This window comes from Macrosteles quadrilineatus, unplaced genomic scaffold (genome assembly GCF_028750875.1).
Source record: "Macrosteles quadrilineatus isolate MER2022 unplaced genomic scaffold, UCM_ALF_1.0 Scaffold_9__3_contigs__length_116548681, whole genome shotgun sequence".
Lineage (NCBI taxonomy): Eukaryota > Metazoa > Arthropoda > Insecta > Hemiptera > Cicadellidae > Macrosteles > Macrosteles quadrilineatus.
This window is the reverse complement of record NW_026542602.1, coordinates 8,553,843-8,575,145: the sequence shown is the minus strand read 5'-3', so window position 1 is coordinate 8,575,145 and position 21,303 is coordinate 8,553,843. Positions and strand designations below refer to the sequence as shown.

The 21,303-nt window shown below is 36.1% G+C and overlaps 2 protein-coding genes across 4 annotated transcripts in view; one reads left to right on the top strand and one right to left on the bottom strand.

Moving 5' to 3' along the window:
- LOC129002194 (cell division cycle protein 27 homolog) overlaps positions 1-13,213 on the top strand; it is a 31,739-nt gene extending 18,526 nt beyond the window's left edge. The window contains exons 6-16 of one of the 2 annotated variants that reach the window (XM_054429831.1): positions 66-189; positions 1,408-1,587; positions 2,172-2,415; positions 3,155-3,335; positions 4,818-5,043; positions 5,628-5,755; positions 6,024-6,141; positions 6,610-6,813; positions 7,104-7,242; positions 7,860-7,946; positions 8,310-13,213. In XM_054429831.1, coding sequence (XP_054285806.1) covers positions 66-189; positions 1,408-1,587; positions 2,172-2,415; positions 3,155-3,335; positions 4,818-5,043; positions 5,628-5,755; positions 6,024-6,141; positions 6,610-6,813; positions 7,104-7,242; positions 7,860-7,945 — 1,630 coding nt within the window. In that variant the 3' untranslated portion in view covers position 7,946; positions 8,310-13,213. Of the gene's footprint in view, positions 1-65; positions 190-1,404; positions 1,588-2,171; positions 2,416-3,154; positions 3,336-4,817; positions 5,044-5,627; positions 5,756-6,023; positions 6,142-6,609; positions 6,814-7,103; positions 7,243-7,859; positions 7,947-8,309 lie in introns of both variants that reach the window. The other variant, XM_054429830.1, reaches the window with a different exon arrangement.
- A 974-nt stretch (positions 13,214-14,187) lies between these two features.
- The window catches only part of LOC129002068 (protein virilizer-like), a 38,811-nt gene continuing 31,695 nt past the window's right edge, over positions 14,188-21,303 (bottom strand). For both annotated transcript variants that reach the window (XM_054429580.1, XM_054429581.1), the window contains exons 19-25: positions 20,562-20,684; positions 20,004-20,106; positions 18,819-18,976; positions 17,773-17,941; positions 17,044-17,228; positions 16,684-16,783; positions 14,188-16,039 (exon numbers count right to left, since the gene is read on the bottom strand). In XM_054429580.1, coding sequence (XP_054285555.1) covers positions 15,774-16,039; positions 16,684-16,783; positions 17,044-17,228; positions 17,773-17,941; positions 18,819-18,976; positions 20,004-20,106; positions 20,562-20,684 — 1,104 coding nt within the window. In that variant the 3' untranslated portion in view covers positions 14,188-15,773. The remainder of the gene's footprint in view (positions 16,040-16,683; positions 16,784-17,043; positions 17,229-17,772; positions 17,942-18,818; positions 18,977-20,003; positions 20,107-20,561; positions 20,685-21,303) is intronic.

Below are 21,303 nucleotides of genomic sequence, written 5' to 3'. Positions count from 1 at the left end.
GAGCCTATCGCTGTGTAATAAAGACTGACAGTAATAATTGCTGATTTGACAATGTATTGTCCTAGTTTCGGAGTGATGCCGCTAGTAGACTGGTCTCCTCAGGACGTTTACCCATCTCCTCTTCCTGTCTTCTTTGCCACTAACTCAACGTTGACTGATGCCAACGAACAAAAAACATTGGCAAAAAGAGTAAGTACTCAAAATGCTTGGTCAAAGTACAGTTGGTCAGTGACAGTGTTATATTCTAAGGTTTGTGTACATAGTGTAAAGTTTTATGTTTCCTGTGCCAGTTTGGACTCTTTCCCATTCAGGTAAACCTGCTATCCTCTCAAAAAATCCTAAAATTTTTTGGTTAGTGATGTTTGTTTTATATTTGCTTGGGATAGTTCCAACATTTTAGGTATTAAGAAATTTTTAGTTTTGTTTTGGGGTGTGACAGACTTTTTTGGAATGGGCAACCTAGCGATATTATCATCTTCATAAATTACCTTTTTGTTACACTGCAATTGTAGGTGATGATCATAAGGTGCTTCGATTCTTGTGAAAATGGTCTTAAAAATCAAATTGTAAGTATAAGAATGGTTTCAAAGTAAGTTTATAATAGGGAAAATACATTTTAATCACTCCGTAACGAAAGTAACTATTTTCGATAACAGCTGACATCAATGAAAGTAGTTGTTTCCCAAGCTCTAATTTAGGGCGAGGGAAAATCGATCAGCTGATTTTCCCTCGCTCTAAATTTACATTCCCTCGCTCTCAATTAGTTCTCCATTTATTCTCTACGCGCGCTAGTGTTTTGTTACGGTTTAATTTAATGATTTGAATCAGCTGTATGTATTGTTAAAAGTTGTTTTATTCTTTTATTTTCATGTTTAAACAAAATTTATTGAGAAATATACGTAGGTTTCCTTTTAGAAGATTTTATTTTATTTTGATGTTCAATCAAATTAATTGAGAAATAAAATAGTTGTAATATTACTGAGGTTTGCTAATCTGTGTTTGTGTATTTTTGCGTCGTGATGAAAAGTATCGTTCATAACTCGTACCGAAAAGTTATTATCCGGCACTTGCTCCATTATTCCCGTCCTCGGCTTCGCCTCGTACGTGAAAATAGCTCTCACATACTCGGCTTCACCTCGCACGTTAAATTGGGGTTCCCTGTGTTCGGCTCCGCCTCACACAAAAACTTGAGCGCGCGACGGAAAATGCCACTTTCGGTCCTAGTAATGAAATATACTATTTTACACCAGACACTATGTACCTATTTATTTTGCAATAATCACACTTGAATATGTGATGAGGAATTCAATTTTAAATGTTGTAGGATGTGCGTTGAGATTTGGATTTGTTTCAAATTTAGAGATCCAAATTTGCCGGTATTGACCATCTGTGTGTGTGTTGTAGCAGTTGATCAGTCGCAAGGAGACGCCACTGCAACAGTCCAAGACTACAGTGTTCTCTCAGTCATGTAACACCTCCCACGTGCTGACCACACCCAGCGCCACACCTGTACCCGGCCCTCTCAACAACACGGCGCAGAACGTACGCAGGTCCTCGCGTCTCTTCACCAACAGCTACTCCGTCAAGGTAACATCCACAGAGTGTACCACAGTTAATTCTATTTACTGCCCTAGTTTTTGTTACTATGGTTGATGTGACTTACAATAACTCGTCTTATCATGACTTGGCTAAAAGTTGGTGTATTCCACAGAAATCGGTAATATATATCAGTATTCTATTTAATCAGTTCTAAGCAGGAATTTAAAGGCTAAGTATATTCAAAGAGATCTAAAACAGTATTAATAGTAGGCCTACCGATAGTTTTGTAAATTGATGTCATCTTAAATCTACAACTGAATATACAACATTTATTTATTTCTGAAAATAGTTAATAATTGTTTCCTGAACTTTTTGAACTATATCAAAGCATGAGATCCATGTTGTCATGCTCTTTTAGACTTCGTTGGCCAAGCCACTGCAGGCAGTTTGAATTTTTTTTGATAATGGTTTTTGTTTAACTGAGTGCTGTTAAAAGGCAGTTTATTGTACAAAAATCCCTTCATAAATTATTTACCAGATTTGGACCATAGCTAATCAAGGTTCTACAGCATTTATTTTTTTATATCTGATTTATAGTGAAATTGGCATTGCTAACATAATATGTTTTGCAGGAAAACAACAAAAGTCCAAATCGGAACAAGTTTGCCACACCAAAGTCACCGTCGAGGAAAACAAAGTCGTCGCGGTTAGCGAAAGCGAACCTGAACAAAACAAATTTCCAAGACCTGAACGAACGGAATCGCCTCGGCGTGGTGGGTGAGCGGCCGGAATCTATTGTGGGCGACAACTCCAACAGCCAGATGAACTGTGCGACAATGACTCAGCAATATCTAGGCATGCAGAAACAATCTATTGGTGAGTGTGGTACAAGTTACACATGTGTGTTTATCGTCATGTTGTGCTGTATATTTCACTAAAATATACCCCTTATCGGCACTTAGACAGATTGAAAATGTAAAAGAATTTCAGGAATAAAATATGAACTTATTATTGAGTTGGAATGCATTTGCATCCAAAAAACAGCAACAGCTGTTCAAGTATTGTAAAATAACTTCTTGATCAGCGTTGTACGTGTTATTAAATTTAAGGAAAAGTAAATAAGAGAGACGTCTTATAACACTTAAAACATATATTTACGCTTATACTGTTACTCACAAGACGGTAAATATACAAAAAAGATGGCAAGTGGTTGGTTTACCATTTATTTAGTTGGACCACTTACCATCTTTTTTGTATACCTACCTATTTACTGTCTTGTGAGTAACAGAATAAGCGTAAATATATGTTTTAAGTGTTATAAGACGTCTCTTTTATTTACTTTCCGTATTGTAAAAGACAAAAGAAACCATTTTGGAGGCTAAGTGTCAAAAATGTATGAAATTTACTTTTTGTAAATTATTTAGTTTAGAGAATGGTGCAGGACAACAAATATAGTTGCTCGCACATCAGCCAGCCGAGGCAAAAAGTCAGGTTTTAATCCTTAGCTTGGGCTGAAAAGGAGTCACTTTGAGCAAATACACTACTTATAATATTTATTATTTTAGATTCTAAAATATCCCTCAGTTTCTAACCATCCCTGGTATGATTGTTACAGAAGGCTTGTTGACTCTACTAAGGGAGGTAGGCACAGCGTATCTACACCTGTCTCAGTTCCAATGTCGTAAGGCTATAGAGTGTCTGTCGTCTCTGCCTTCGCAACAGTACAACACAGGCTGGGTGCTGGGGCTGCTGGGCCGAGCCTACCTGGAGCTCACTGACTACCAGAAGGCCGTGCAGTAAGTTGTCTAAGATATAAGGATTAAAATACACAAATAAATACATAACACATTGAATTTACAGAGCTACTAGCTTTTTCTTTTGTAGTAGTGTCTTTCCATGACTCTTCTTCAGACGGAAAGATACTAATACTAAAGAAGGAGCTAGTAGCTCTAAAAGTTCTATGTTTTTTGTGTTTATTCAATTATTTAACTTATTTCTAAACTTTTCCATTATCGACTTCAATTTATAGATTCGTTACAGATAGATTTATGAAATCTAATTCACTAGTCACATTCTAGTCACTAATTGTTGATGGAAAACCACTGATTTCAAGTAATATTCTTAAGATTCTCGGTGTCACTCTCGATTCACAACTTGATTTTTCTCACCATGTCAAAGCTATCTGTAAAACAGTAACAATACGTTTGAAAACTCTTCGCAGACTAAGCTCAATTTTGCCAGAACTTTCTAAGTTGGAAATTGTCCGCTCAACCATTTTTCCTGTTATATACTATGCTCTTCTTGCTTTTTCCTGTTGCCTTACTCAGGAAAATCTGATGATCCTTACCCGGCTGCAGAACAGAGTGCTTAGATTTGTCTACAATCTGAAAAAAAATTGATCACATTAGTGAGCACAGATTGAGTGCCAAGGTGTTGTCAATCATGGGGTACTCTGACATACAAACTGTAAATCTGGTCCACAAAGTTCTTCAGACGGGAAAACCTGAATACCTTAGGAAAAAGTTGGTATTTAGACATGAAATAAGTGAACACAGTACTCGACAGGACAGCCTGTTGCACTTGCCAAAGACAAAACTGGAAACGGGGAAGAAGGGGTTTAGTTTCTTTGGCCCAAAAAAGTACAATGCTTTGCCACCCACTTTAAAGAGTACAGTTGTAATAGGTTTAAGAAATTGTGCAAAGGAAATGTTTACCTAAACTGTATGGATAATTTTATTTTTGATTTTATGAATAGACTGTTGTAATGTTTTATTTACTTAATTGGACCAAAGTTGTCATGAAAAACAGAGTTTGTACTTTGATGAACGCTTGGAAATAAAGACCTTATTTATTTATAGATTCATATGGGGAGTCTGTGGGTCCTAAGTATTTTTGGCTTGGTCGGAGTCAGGCCAACAGTTTCCCCAAGGGAGTGGTCCATTCCAGAAATCATTTTTGGGTCAAACTTAGGTCGGGTTGACCCTAGTTGAGTCTTTATGTTAGCAATCACAGAAAGCAGCTCTGAAGATATGCAATCCCAAATTTACATTTTGTGAGTGATGTTCACGGTTTAATGCGATTGCGGAAGATGTGTTGCCATGGCCACAGACTTTGCTAAGACAGCAGTAGAGGTTTAAGGATCTGCCGTGACTGCGGGAGTTACCATAATATTGTCGTTACTATGGAAGATGTAGGCTACTTGATTTCACTTTGTCTGCATGAGGTGTTCACGATTTTGCCTTGACAGCAAAAAAACTAATAGTTGTGTGACTTTGTAGCTATTTCTCCCAAGTGAGAGAGAAGGAGGCTCATCGCATGGAGGGTATGGAGCTGTACAGCACGGCTCTGTGGCATCTACAGCGGGAAGCAGCACTGTCAGCGCTGGCGCAGGACCTTATATCACTAGACCGCCACAGTCCCCACGCCTGGTGCGCCGCGGGAAACTGCTTCAGTTTACACAAGGAGCACGACACCGCGATCAAGTTCATGCATCGGGCTGTACAGGTGAGTTGCCACTTTCCGTACGTAGTTCAGTTAATTGATGTTGCATGTTAGTTACAAAGAATTCTTCATCGCCTGTGCTCTATCTATTGATACCCAAGTGTTGTATGATTTGCTTTTGTTAAGCTAGTTTAATTTAATTGCGGTAGTTTAAGTGATAGCATCTAAAAAATGTTGTATATAAGCTAAAAAGGTTGTTGGTGTTCACTCACAATTTAGGAAAATTTGGATCTGTACTTAAATTAAATTTCCAGTTTTTAATTGTTGACAAAAGTATATTTGAGTAATAAATTCATTTTTTTTAACTTAAATGTTTTACGCTGGGAAAGTTTGTTTAATCAATATTCACTCTTAATGAAAATGTTCAATTGTAATGTTTCCCTTATTAATGTGTTCCAACTTATAGCCTAAACAATTTAAGATTTGATTGAATGCAAAACCATTGCACCATTTTATTACCAAATGAACTCCATTTCTGAATAACAAACTGCCATTTTATAACAGAAACAGGATTTAAACATTAGTGTTCCCTTAATTTAAGATAAATCTTTTTCAAATAACCAAACTCACCAAATACTGGTTTTCAGGTCGATCCAAACTTTGCGTACGCCTACACACTTCTAGGTCATGAATACGTGGTGACGGAGGAGCTAGAAAAAGCCATGAGCTGCTATAGAAATGCTGTACGGATAGATTCTAGACATTATATAGCTTGGTAAGTTTTTGTTGTAACTCTTGTATTGTGGTTCAGTTTAATAGTTCTATGAATAGTAGGCCTACTACAAAAAAATTCCATACATTAAAATCTTAATTATATAACAACGTTAATGTTTAGTTATGTTGTTTCCAACTCAATCAGTTTCTTAAATGGTTAACCGTAGGATGTCTCTCTGGTAAATTTTTGTGTAATGAGCTGTCACAAGTTGTCAGGTTAAAAAATAAAAAGTTTTCAAAATCAAAACTCAAGCATTACTCTGTTTCAGGTTCGGGATTGGGACAATATACTCCAAACAGGAGAGGTTCCAGTTAGCAGAGGTACACTTCAAGCGAGCCCTCGCTATCAACCCCCACAATTCTGTCGTCATGTGCCACATTGGTGTCGTAAGTAGCTGAACTATGAATCTATGAATATTTATTAGTCAATAATTTTGACATGAATTCTGGATGAGACAGTTTCCAGTTTTCTGATTCCTCTGAATTGACTTTAATTCTTTTCCTATTCCAGTTCATAAAATTTCTCAATAACATAGGTATTGAAGTTTTGAGGAATTGATAATTGGAAATGGTTCATCCATTAGTATTTTACCGTGTGCCTGTTGTTCAAAGTCCACTCTCAATTACAGGTTCTTCGATAGAGTAAAAACATATTGGCCTTGTTTTAAGAAGCTTCTCTGTGTACAATAGCTTTTACTCCTAAGGATATCATTAAAGGACAAAGGATTTTGAAATAATTTGAACACCTAGTAATATAACACTTTGTGTTGGCTCAAAGTGATGTACACATGAGACTCTTATTTCATCCTTACTGATAGTGATTGTACAGTAGGCTAACTTTAGGTTTTCCTCCAGGTCCAAAATGCCCAGCAGAAGACTGACCAGGCCTTGCAGACGCTGGATGCTGCTATTGCCGCAGATCCCAGTAACCCTCTGTGCAAATTCCACCGTGCCTCCATCTTCTTTGCTGTCGGTCGTCTCAAAGAGGCACTGCAAGAACTGGAGGAGCTCAAGGAAATCGTACCTAGTGAATCTCTAGTCTACTACCTAACTGGGAAGGTTAGTTCTGTGTAGACTGTTAGACCTAGACATTCCATTCACATGTTAAAGTAGTCGTCTGTAAGAATAAAAATGGACGTAGTTGTATTGAGCCATTAATAGAGTGGGCTAATGTAAATTACAGATTTTGTTTAAATACGTCAACTTTTTTAGCTAGTCAAACTAAAAGGACGTCTCATTGTAAGCTATGGCATCTTTTTCAAAAATGTTTACGTCAACAGCGGATCAGTCAAGGCTGCATGGTTGTTTCAAAGTTTACCTGGTGTAATTTGTTTGTTTCTCTTCTGCAGGTACACAAGAAGTTGGGTAACACACATTTAGCGTTGATGCACTTTAGCTGGGCCACCGACCTAGACCCCAAAGGAGCCAATAGTCAAATCAAGGACGCTATTGACCCTTCGATCTCACGATCCCATACAGAGGACTCGGGTGAGTTGATCAGGTGTTAGTTACATGATTTTGGTAATCCATACATTAAGCTGGGGAACTAGATTTAACTATCATCTCACTTCTCACTTTACATTGAGTGGTCATGTGTTTATTAAAAAGTAATTTTTTTGCCGAAGACCATCGCTTTTAAATTTTTGGTCGGGTCAAACACTTTGGCAGTCAAGTCACTGGGAAAATTAGGGTCGAGCCAAATTGGGTTGCTTTGGGATAATATTGAAAAAATATAATTGTAAACCACATTCAGCAATATCGTTCTTTAACCTCCTGCAATTGGCGTTGAACCGTGAAAATCTTCCACAGTCGTGGGGTAATCAAGAACACCCTCCTCAAAATGACAGGGAGTGTACTGAAGTAAGTAGATAAATCAAGAATAAATAAAAAAAATCAAGACTATAACACAAATAAAAAAAAACATTTTGTTACCTTTTCAGAATAATTTAAAGGACGTGTTTAAACAATTCTTATATCATTTTCACACTTGCATCACGAAGGGGCATAAGTACATATGATAAGCCTATGTACTTACTTCCCTTCTTCTTGTAAGCCACGAATTTCATTAACAAAAGTTTTGAATCAATATTTTTGTTTATTTTCAGATTTTGTCCAAGTGTTTCCGCCAGCTGAAAGCTCACAAGAAATGAACTCATTGCAGTTACAAGATAGCGATGATAGTCTTCTATGAGGTAAGTTTTTCAAAGATTATTTTTATCTCCTGGTAATTCATAGCAAGGAATGAGTTGGCTTTGCAATGTTTAAAGGGGCAGACTTTAGCAGAAATTGTTGAAAAATTCTTATATTAACCACGTATGGCAAACTTAACGGTAACACCATCTGTCGCTTCCGTTTGCACGCCCATTATCCTGACATCTTAAAAGTTGTTTTAGTTCCAAGATAGCTAGCTATCACCTCAACAACACATTTTTTTTCAAATGCTAGCCTTTCAAGCATAAATTTTTCTGTTGGGATGCAGGTTATAGACACTTTTCTTATAATCTAAAGGTTTTGCCCGAAGATTTGCGAAGTATTAGTTTTGCGTTATGTTTCAGTGACTTCTGGGTATTAGGTAGCCTAATCTCTCCCTCTAGTCTCGCAATTGCGTCGGGAGATTTTCACACAGCTTAAGTTTCATCGCAGCTAACCTACCAGTTTTATTATATATTGTAAATTGTATAAGTTTATATGTATATTTCTACTGTAAATGTGTAAGTGTGTTTGCTGAAGCGTACTGTACGGAGCTGAAACGGTTTGATAATTGTTGTGTTATTAATTTTGGATTTTATTAGACTTTTCTTTTGTACATTATACTTTTCCTTATTTCAGTGCCTGTAAAGAGAGGAGTGATTTATTTAGGTTAATTATACAGTGTAAGCATTTGTGGGTGTTTTAATGTGTCCTTTAATCTCAGTTTATATTTTTAAATTATTTTAGCGTGTTAACAAATTATTATTTTGTAGATTATATAGTAGCTTTAATCACGATGACTTTAGAATAATTATTTTTCATAGTGAAAATAAAAACATAATCAGTAATAACATAATATTTGTCACTAAGAATTATATATTTTTTTTTCTTGTCCTAAACATTGAGTTCACCTGTGGCTTTTTGTATACTGTACCATGTTAAGAACTATTTCAACATCTACACATGACAGAAGATCTTGGATAGTTATTTTGATTTACGATATACTTGTAATTCTCTTCAACCACAAAAATAACTTAAATTAGTACAATTACTGGATTTCTATACATCTTTATATATGACTAGCTATCCTAAACCCCAACCTACTAATTGTTGCTCAACAGTTTTGCAGAAAATATTATCAGAACACTAAAAGTATGTAAAAATTAAAGCTCACAAAATTTTTGTTTGTTAAATATTTGTTACAGTGCCTGCATTTATACATGGTTATGTTTTACAGTAAACTGGGTTCGATATACAGTTGTCAGTCAAGTCTTTGGTTAAAAATACAATACCGGTACTTTGAAGTAGACACTCCATTTTCATATTATCAACTTATTTCAATTGAGCCAATGATACAGTTTGCGGATGTAAATAGTTTCTAAGAGAAAAACAGTCAAGGTTCATGTGTTAAATCGATGGTGGAGAGTTCCGAGTAAAAGCTGTGGCTCCACCAGTAACTAGAAGAGAAAAATATCTTCACTAGCACACTCTATTTGAAGCTGTACTTGTTCAAGTTTTGGCCATTTTACAACTCAAAATGGACGTTAAAGTGAGCGACTGTCAGATTGTGATTTTGTAAATGACTCATTTCTGTCAAGTATTCAAACTGATGGGACGACCTTGTTAGCTATAATCATCTTTTATTTCCTATCGGCTATCTCAGTAATTAAAATATAAGGTGGAAAATTAAATTTTATACATTAGCGCAACCTGTGACTGGCTTACATAACTATGTTCTTTTTTTTAAAAACATTGGCAACAGCTGGTTCATATGGATGGTATGTCTACTTCAGTATCGTAAAGTCAATGCTCAGTCAACTATTTTCTCTTTAAAAAACTCACTACAGAGCTGGTTCATATTGAAATGTCTACTTCAGTAGCCAAAGCATATTATTGTTTAGTATTACCTTTTTTATGCATTTTTGAATCATTGTATTGTTACATTAAAAATGTTATGACAATAAAATACACGAGTAATCAGAATCAAAGCTGTGTCAGACAATTGGCTGCTTTTGTGGTAAGGTAGTGAACCTTAACATGTTATGATTTAACCCATTGATGCCGTTTCTTAAGTGTTGCTCGTCACCGCATTCCGTGGCGTGGTAGCCTTGCTGCTAACACACTAGCACTTAAGTTTGTTGATTCTAACCTGCGAGAGATAGTGTTGACATATGATTTTAGTGGCATTCATTCCAATTCGTTGCACAGACGAGTGTAGCGTTGAGGCCTTTCTACATGCGCGTTTAAATCCCCTGTGCAGTCCATATTGAGCTTACTAATGTGTGGGTTAGCTAGTGGGAGGACCCACCTTAAATAAACGGTGTTCGGCTTGGGTAGAAGTTGACGGCATTAGTGAAGTTAATACTTTAATACTTATCAATGAAATGGCGACCATACAAAGTAGATATTTCAAGCCAAGTATGAATGGAGATGAGTGTAGGATGAGTGGCGCGATAGTGATTGCAAAATAACTTCTTGAACAGCATCGTACGTGTTATTAAATTACCTGAAAGTACAAAAATACATCAAATAACACTTGTAATAAATTATACTTTTCCCTAGTCACCTGACTAAGTGGGCTTCCTTGCACAGTTTATAGTACAGAAAGCCTTACTTTGGTGCACAGTTTTTACTTTAGAATACACCAGTATTCCAACCAAACAACACAACAGCGTGCTTTTATTATGCACATAATCTGTGTACGCTTGGAAATAAGTTCGCAACACTTAAAGGTATACGACTACGATCAGCTGGTGCAGCGTTTCCCATTTCGTTCAGTGTTTGGATTTACCCTAACCTTATAACGTGTTGTACAGTGTTTGAAAGACTAATTATTTATATGATTTATAGTAACTGCAGGGAAAATATAATGTGTACCACGAGTGCAAACTCTTTGCTATCATAGGCTAACTCGAGAAACTTTCCACACTCGCCTACGGCTCGCGCGTAAACATTTCTCTCGTGTGCAGCAAATTGCCACTTTGCCCACTAGTTACACAAATAACTATTTACTCTCAAGACGTATTTACATACATATAAAAGATGGTAAGTGGTGATCGATTTCGATTGGACACTCCAATCATCATCAGACAGGCGAATGAATGCACACAACTGTTTTTTGTTGTTCTTTTATAACTATACAATAGGACACAGATTTTCGTTTTTTGGCTTACACTTTTGTCAAATATGGACATCGAGTTGAAATTGTGTGCGACAAAAGACAAATAACCTAAAAAAATAATTAATTTATAAAATAATCCGGTGTCAATGGGTTAGATCTTACTCCAAATTGATTGTAAGAAACCAATACTCTTTGTAATTCTAGTTTAAAAGATCTTGTTCTGTTAAGAAATTTGACATTTATCTTATGTAAGTTATGTTTCTACTACTGTGATAGTTTTGACTGCTCGAAGAAAGACTGAATTTGAGTTAAATGAGCTAATTAACGTAAAAACGAAATAATGCTTTTAAATTTTCCAAATTTGTTGAATGTAACAGTTCATGTTTTCTTTTGTTTGTCGTATCTAGTTTGAATTACAGGTTAAGTACCTTTGACTTTTAAAATAAAAACCGGCCACCGACAGATTGTGCTGATGTAATACTGTTATTAAAATTCATTTGTGGTTAGAATTTTGTTCCATTGTGTATTTTACTTGAGTAAATACCTCCTTATCAATGGTAAGACCAATTAATTGGAAATAAAAAGTGAACAAAATGGTTTTGTGAATTAATTTGCTTAAATAATGGTGCAGTATGACAAATACAATTAATCACATGGGCCAAACTGTCTTAATAACCCTTCCTTATTTCCCAAACGAGGCTTCCAAAATTGACTTGGGCCTGAGTGATAAATTCTGTGGAACCTCGATAATCCGGCTTAGTGGGATGTGCGGCAGGCTGGATTAAGAAGAAGGCCCGACCATCAAGAGAGCATTTAATGAGCAGGTGCCGGACATCTGAAATCCATGTTTTGTCTCGCCATTCGTCACCACTTGCCAGTACTGTAATAGTGCAGTTCCGTTTTGTTAGCGATTAAGTTCAGTATAGAATATTCAACTGTTCTACAAATTTACAAAACTATTCTTAGCCCAGGCATAGACTTGTAGCTCCTAAAAATTTGGGGAAAGCTGGAAATTGTTTTAATCTGCTCTGGAGATCCTAAATAAGTTAAAAATGAGTTAGCAACGATTTTGTTCATTTCTATTTATTCGCTTATAAAACAGTGCATCCTACAAAAAAAAGGTTTTAACATATTTTTCTAAAGAACATTAAATTCCGCGTTGAATGATGTTAAAATCATCAAAAACGAGTCAGTCGTTCTGCTACAACAGGTCGTCAAAGTTCAGTAGTTTTAACATTCTCCTTGTCATCCTATTCTTGATGATTACAGCGTATTCCGCCAGATAGTTTTCGGTTAAAATTACTGAACTTTGACATCCTGTTGTAGCAGAACGACTGAACCAGATTTGATGATCTTAACGTCATTTGACGCAAAATTTAATGTTCTTAAAAAAACGTACGCAAACACTTTTTTTGTGGGATGCACTGTTTTCGAGTTATGAGCAAAATCGGCCTAGTTTTTTGCCTCCCATACACTTGGCTAACTTCAGAATCCGTCGCAAACTCATTTTTAACTTATTTAGGATCTCCAGAGCAGATTAAAAAGATTTCCCCCAATTTTTTGGAGCTACAAGTCTAATCTGCCTGGGCTAAGAGTAGTTTTGTAAATTTATATTAAAGTAATGATGAATATTCTATAATGAACTGAACTTTAATAAGAAATTTGAAGCTGACTTTTTTTGGTGGGTGGGATTGAGCTAGATTACGAGAGGCCGGATTATGGAGGTTCTATTCTACAATTTATGTTGGTTACCAATCTTCTAAGTTTCAGAATGCATGCATATTTTAACGTACTTGTAATGATTTTGTCAGATTTGTTGTGTTGTGATAATTTCTATTTCAAGTTTATTTTTTTAATTCTTTACTTGGGCCATATAATGTGCATTGAATTACCTCAACTAGCTTGTTCAACACCGGTATGAATACTACTTAAAAATTTATGAATGTTATGTAGATGTTGTTTTCAATATTGTATATATTATTTTAACTGTCAGTATCTGAGAACATATATAATATGATGAAATTGTAATGTATTTTAATGGAGATTGTGTTTTTGTATGCGTATAGATTAAGCTAGCCAATTTTTGTAGCTATGTATCATACAAATTGTGTTAATTTATTCAAAGAATAATATCGAAGGGAGATACAATCTGGTGTTTTATTGATCCTTTGGCTTCAACACAGTTTTTAGAAAAAAAATAGTGACAAATCATTGAGTATGACTTTTACTTATGACCGTTTTTTAAACTAGCTTCTCCATTACATTTTTAGAATGGAAGAGATCAATTTACCACATTTTTTACTTTCTTCACAGCACAATATTAGTGTGGTAAAGTAACGGATCAGCTGGTAACGACCAATTCAAAATTGTTCATCTGTCGAAAACTCACATATTCTTTCCTCGACCCTTGGTGAACTCAAAGATTTGCTAAAAGATTGTTAGAATGTCAGATAATTCTAGTGGAATAGACATAGAAGGGCTCAAACGGTTCGTTATTATCTTTTACCGCCTTAATCAAAGAAACGTTACGAGAAAATCCACCACCAATTTATCAAATGGACAGTAAAAATAAAGTTAGACCATTCTATGAATAAATAATTTAATAGATATTTTAATTTTGTTTGTTTTGATTTAAATGTTGGGGTATCTTTACACAATTGTGTAATATACTGTTATTTCATTACTAAAAAAGTCTGGTAAAAATCTTTTTATTCTTTTACTGCTTTTGGTAATTTTTAGAAATTGCGAGAGCTCACCCAGTGGTTGAAAACTCGACCAAAAGTATGTATTGTGCAAACTTCTCTATTTTCACCCCACGCTGTAAATAAAACACATGCGATTGGAATTTCTTTCATTTGTTTTGATTATCTGTTTATATTTTGTTGTTATTTTGTCACCAACATGGCAACCCATAAGGTCCATGTTAATTTAAAAAAAATTAATTTCAATTTTGTGCTTATTTTTTAGCATATTTTAATTTATATTGGGATTCTGCACATGTACAGGAAAATATGCCTCATTTGGTACCAGCGTGTAATTTGGTACAATACTGGACAGGCTAGCTGTCAATTTTTTTATATAAAATTTCATTTCAGAGGTAAACATTAATATTACGTACAGAATTTAATTTAAGGTAAAGCAATTTTATTCCATCTTTATGAGTACATAGAAAAGAAACTAAACTATTCTATTAAAATATACACAAAATGTACAGTTAAAATATGTAATACAAAGTAACTTTAAATGCTAAATTCACTTTACACCTCAATTTGTTTGTGGTGGCGATTAAAAAAAATTTACAATCTCCTTCAGTTAGTATACATGTTAAAGTAACCACTTATATTCTAGATTCACTGCACAAGCTTACAAGTATCATACAACTATTCGTTTCAACTTGTACTAGTTTTGTATTTATCCTAGGTGTGGCTATAAAATAAGAGGCATTTTTAAAAGAAAAACTGCATGAGCATTAAGGCAAAACGCCATATTGCCAAGTTGCCTGACATCCCCCTCCACATTACAGCGTGTTTAGTAACTGGCATGATAAGACTGAACTCTTTATTTAATGTATCATAGATAAGATAAGTTTTGTGCACTGACCACAAATGGACAAAGTGGTCAGTTAATTTCCGAATTGTCTTATGATTTGATGATTGTTTGTTTTTGAGGAAATAAATTTATTATTCATTGTTTGAGGATTCCAGGCTGCTTAGTTCGACTACAGCCTTCGCTTGTATTTGGGTTGTGTACTTGCTTCTCGTCAGAAAATAGTTGGCAATATAACTGAGCAACATGTAAATTTTTTTGTGAATCACTATTAAAACACTTGAAAAAAATACCCTAACAGTTTAGGATCTTTCTTGATGTTTACTGCTTTCCAAGGTGTTAGAAGAAATTTCCATCCGTGAGTACTTTTGTTCAGGCATGATGATTTTGAGCACCAAGTCTCTGTTGTGGACTAACTGAGCTCTACAACAAATTTCCACGGCAATGTTGTTCCATATTTTTCTGATGAGAATCATATACACAAATGAAGACTTGGGCTGAACTAAGCAACCTAGTGTCGTAGCGTAACCGGTCGGAAAGAGGCAATATGAAAATTGGCCTTGAGGCTCATTCTTAGAAAACCAGTATCGTTATTTTATAGCCACACCTTGTGCATAAAGAATACCTAACCTTAAAAAACATTGGACTGGTTTTCATGCATAACATCTAATGCCATTTAGATATCAACTTTTGGAAAGTCAACAAATAAAAGTATAAGACAGTTTACAATAAAAATATGGACAACTTCCAATTCTGTGAAACATTTGAAAACGTTCGAATTGACACGACAATGGGTTTTAGGATACATAAACACATTGGTAAATGTAGAAGTGTAAAATCAACTTATAAAAATGTCAATACATTACACAGTTAGTTAACGTGGTTCTTAAATCAATCATTATTCATGATTGTGAAATAGAGTTACTATATTAAAAGTTCCAAGTTGACTCTTCTTAGTAAATGTATTACTTAGCCATGTGCCCTTTCGTGTAAAAAAAACTAACCTTTATAGCTTATACCTACCACAAATTCTACTGATTTTTCCACTTGTTAAAATTTTGAACATAACAAAAGAGTTATCTCCCAATCATTCCACTCGCACTAATTTTAAACAATCAATTCTCAATATGTTTTTAAGTTTCAAACCAACATCAAAGCACAATTATCTAGAAAAGAAGCGTCCCATGTGTCTATTCTGCTCGCTGCGATGGGGAGGCCCCGCTCTCATGTTGGGGGATGAGAACCGCTCCCTGCTGTCCTTGGTCGGCCAAGAGTGGCTGGGCGGGGGAGGGGCCCGTAGTGGAGCTCGCCCGTTGGAGAAGTGGCCGGACCTCATGTCAGGGGGCAAAGCCCTGAAACTCCCCCCACTGGGGCCCGAGCTGCCTGCAGCTTCAGCGTGCCAGTGCGGGGATAGGCTTTCTCTTCCATCTACAACACATGCAAAAATGCTTCACAACACAAACCCTCTGGAAAATAATGAATACACAGGCAAAGACGTCAAGACTTGCCAGGAGTAACCAATGCAGAAAATAGTTAAGATTATGAGCCTTGCTTCATCACCAAGACAATAAGTCCATCCCTAAATAGCAATGCAACATTACCCAATTGAGGTGGGGATTAGCCTACACGTACGTTACCAGTACAGACTAAAATATAAATCCTCCTAAACTCAATAAAATAACCCCAACCTCCTCTCACAGCTAGCTTAAAACTAAAAGCAATTGACTTAAAACTGTTCTCCTTACTTTTTTATTTGTTTTATATTATGCATCTAATAATCACTAATAAAACTAAACATTTTGTTGAGGCCACAAATTGGAATAATGGAGGTTTCAGACTTCTCTTCCGATTAATCTCTCCAAAGAAGTCTTAGATTAGTACAAAACAGCAATTTTATGATTTGTTTAAATATACCCTGGATACTTTTTTTAAATTTTGTAGCTAAGCTGGCTGAACTCTATCTCTTTAAAAACTATCTAATCATCCACTTGATTCTTTCACTCCTCATAATTGGACCGACGACCTTCCACTTGCTATCCAATTAATAAAATAACATGAATATGGAAAATTACCACTTTCTCTTCTGCCAGGATACGGTGTAGGGAAAAACCTTCCTCCACGGTCAACACCAAATGGCCGAGGTCTTCCACGAACTCTCGAGGCAATTATATCCTAAAAGAGAAAAATTGTGTCAAAAAATTTTAAAACGTTAGTTTTTAGAGATAGTCAATGATCAGTAAAAGTAATGTTCTCAAAATTAAATGTATTTTCAAAATAATACTTATACTAAAGTAAGCTGCTACGTGACATAAATTGTTAATTTTAAAAGAGGTTGAAAAAAACTTTTCTAGATCTGCATCAAGTTTAACTTTTCTTAGCCAATTTTTAAAGATTCCAAAATAGCTGAAAAAATAGTTTTTTGTTGTGCATACCTGTGCGGCCCTCATAGATATCTTGTTGTAACCTGTCGGACCAGTAGGCTGAGCGCCACAGGTCTCCAGAGCCACAAAGTCATCCACATGGAGGGAGGGGGGACGAGACGTGTTGGGCGGACGAGACCTGAACATGTCTCCTCGCTGCACGGACCCTCGGAACCCTCGGCCTCGCATGGGTGCGACTGTAGAAACGGGGTGATTAAGTTCACATACAATACACCCAACACAAGTTACAATGGTTAGTTTTTTAACCCACCATATCTAATATTATAGTACCCCCAATATTACTAATTATCTATCCTTGGAAACAATATTAATTTACACACAAAACCATTGGACGATGTGCAAGGCATAGAAATAGTAGCTGGTGAATGCTGGCGCTAAACCTATAATCCAATAACCCATTTTTACAGTGGGTTGGCAAATTCCTCAGCTGTCCAGTTCAGTCGCTTTGGAGAATTAGTGAATTGCTTGGTTAGACAGTTTACTAGCTCTGCCAACCTCAGCAGAGTTAGTGAATTTGTCTGCAAGTTCTGTCTCTGGAAGAGTTGGCAAATTCCTCGGTTATCAAGTTTCCAGTTCATCTAATTTGATGTTAGTCCATGCTCCTGGATCTGTTGTCAATGGATCTGTTTTCAACAACACTTAGGCCTAGCCTAATTTCTATAGGTCTAATAACAAATGTAAATGCTTCCAAAAGCAAGATTAAATCATTAGATGACATACCGAAGGGTCGTCGACTAGAGTTGTCTGCTGTGGTGTTTGTGTGCGTGTTGGGTGAAGTAGAGGTGTCCAAGTCCCCCACTGCCTTGTGTCTACACAAAGTCGCAACTTTCTCCGCCAACGGGAAGTCAGGAACATCCTTGGCTACCACTTCCAACAGGTCTGCTGCAACCTGGGAAGCAAACAGTAAAACATTACCGTAATGTGGATGGAATACCTATCGGTAGTCACAAAAAGAATGTTACATGTTGTGTCGCAGTGTCGTTTCCAACTTTCTCAGTCTACGAATCAGATGTATTTACTTAATTATACGGATTATCTAGTAATTATTATGAATCATGTTGAACGAGTTTCAGATCGTTGTACCACAAAACGTTCACATCATTACATTTTCGCCTCCAAGTGGACTTCTTCGACACTTGGAACTTTCTAAATGAGTATCACCAATCGTGATATAGACTGACTGTATGAAGCAATTAAAGTAAAATAGATTACTGTAGATTTTCTTGCTCAGGCCCTTTGAAATTAAGCGTGTGTCCAAACTAAAAAAAACCTCAAAACTACCACAAGTTCCATATTGGATACGCCAAAACACCTACGTTTCTTTGTGTCTAAGTATTTGTACGATGAACCATAACACCATAGTAGTAAAGTCAGAGATTTGCTTCCCGAAGCTGTCACATACAATTTATCATTAGAGAACCTACAAATGAGTTAGCTTATCCTTGCTTTTTTTATGTTTCTATCCTTCTTTGCTGGATACATCCACCAACAGCCTTTGGATGCGAATGGACAACTAAAGAGTTAAAAAGGCTAAACTTCTAAAAAAAAAAACTAATAATCAGTGCTGGAAAACTGGGGACTTTTTTAAGCAGGGGACAACACAGCTCCTTTGAGCAAGTAGGTAAATTGGGATAATAAGTGGCCATTCAAACCTACAAATCTGAACAAGAGCCAGTACACTGTACCACTAACTTACTGCTGTCATTAATGGTATACTTTTTTATTCAATCCCAAACGATTATTGATGTTATTGGAAAGTAGTTTACCTGTTGCATCTCGCTATCCTGATCGTCCGGTGGAGGTACGGAGAGCCAGTAGCCTGCGGCGAGTCTGTCGTCTTCTACTTCCCCCACCACAAACACAGGCCGAGCCGAGAACTGAGCCAACAATGTGTCTGGCGACGGCAACATCGGTTCTGGCACTTCTGTGGACCAGGAATAGGAAAACTTAGGTACAAATAAAAATTTTCTGCTTTTGCTATGTTTCACAAGACTTTTTCAGTTGTTAACAGACAAACTAAGAAACAGTTGAGTTTTTTCTTTTATATACCAGATTGCATATATTCATGTAGGAGAACATTGGAATCTTTCCTTCAAGAAATGACAAGACCATCTTCCTGCTATGCAATCAAAAAAAAAATTTTTCCTACAGTTACCTAACAATGTACATGTTCTCTCACTGATTTGAGAAAGCAAAGTGGCCAATTCGCTCACCAGTGAGACAATGTTAACATTGTCTCACTCTAATTACTTTGTCTCACTCCAGATTTGCAACGTGAAGGCACGAAATAGTGAGCGCGTAACATGCAGACAAGGTTGTATGCGCGCGAAATACGTTGGCAGCACTGGCTGTAAATCAGCTGATCAGCTGTTGTACTGTTGTATTTGTCATTTCACACTAAATGTCATATTAAAAGTTCACTTCTGTGTAAAAATATGTTACGTTTCTTTACCAATTTATTTGTTTTATGGTAACTGTAGGAAAAATATAATGTGCAACTCGAGTGCAAAGTGCAATTGCCTCACTCGAGAAACCATTCCTCACTCGCCTACGGCTCGTGAGTAAGGATTTCTCTCGAGTGAGTCAATTGCTCACTTTTCTTACTAGTTGCACAAATAACTAATGTTGCCTCAACCTGGCGGATCTCTTTGAACACAATAATCAAATATTGCCGACCTCTACAGGGAAATCATTTGCATAATTGTAAACCTATGTCCTTTACCTATAGAATGATGAAAAATAAAGTAGCAGGCCTACCCAACAAAGAATGACACAAGTTAATCTTACGACTCTTCATGAGCCATAATGATAATTTTTTACAACCAATGATTAAAATGAATTAAACTATGATGAACAAGTCGTGTGTCTTAGGCCTGACATAAGGTCAATTTCAAACCAAACATGTATCTTTTTAAATTTTTAACTCCCATTAATCTTAACACTTTTTTTACCTTTTGTCTCAAGAGGTTTTGATCCTTCTTCTTCCAACAACCGAATCAACTCCGTAACATTTTCACAGAGGGATTCCAAGGTTTCATCTTCAGATCGGCTTTCCTAAAATTATCAATGTTTAAGACTGTGCCTTAAGAGATTTTGGCAGAAAACGTAAAAAAGGAATAGGATGGATCTAGGATTAGGAACAGAAAGATGTTGGCAGTTTTCATCTGATGTTAATGATGTAATAATTTAGGGCACAAGGCCAAGATTTTAAGTATTGCAGGGACAGCAGGTTCACCTGAAGTTCATCAAGAGACATGAAAGACAAAAACCTTACGCTAAAAAAAAAATATTAAAAAAAAAGTTTTTAAGTTAGAAAGATTTGTAGGCTCAAAGGTGGCCAAGAAAGCTGAAGAGTATATTGTTTCACAGACAATTATAAAATTAATTTAAGAAGCCTAATCAGTGGTCCAGAGGAGTATTTAAATAGTTTCACAACCAAACTTGTAAAGAAATTTGACATCTTTTAATACGGGACTATTGTGTTAAAAATGTATTTTGATGCCTAATACCTGAAGTAAAGTATCAACAGTGTAGAGAGGATGCTTCTTTTCCTCAGAGTTTTTTTCCCATCCGAGAATGTTGGCAAGCTCTGGCGGAGACAAGGTGATTGCTCGGGCAGGCAGTCCTAACACCTGAAACAACAAAATGCAGTAAATAAATGGTAAATATTTTAATTTTAATTGTCCTCCACCATTTTGTGTTTTTAAAATGCCAGGCTACATTCAGCACATGTCAAGTTCAACTTTTAGCTGTTTCTAGAGTTACACTCACATAGGTAGTTCGTTGAAGTTTGTTCATGTTATATCTTATGTTAGCTGTTGGATCCGATTGACAGCATTTTCAGCTCAATAGGTTAAAACTAGGGATAAGTCAGCTTTTTAAAGTCGGATGCCAGTTTTAGTGTTTTTCGGCAAAAAACCAAAACTGAGCAACTCAGAATTGATGGAATATATCAGTTACAGTTTATCGATTGTTGCGTAATCGTTTCATGCGATGGTGATGTCTACACGAAAATTGTAAGCTTTCCCCACAAGAGTGACGATAACGTTTTACATGATCACGAGAGACGATATTGATGTCAATAAGACTGCGGGAGATATGCAGGATTAGCTGTGATCGTGAATGAAGTGTGCGATGATTTTTTCAATTTAAAACCGACAGCTAATAAAACAAAAACCAATCTGAAACCTAACTTATTGAAATTGTCAAGACATCAGTAGTGAAAACCGTCACAAACTTATGACTTTTTTT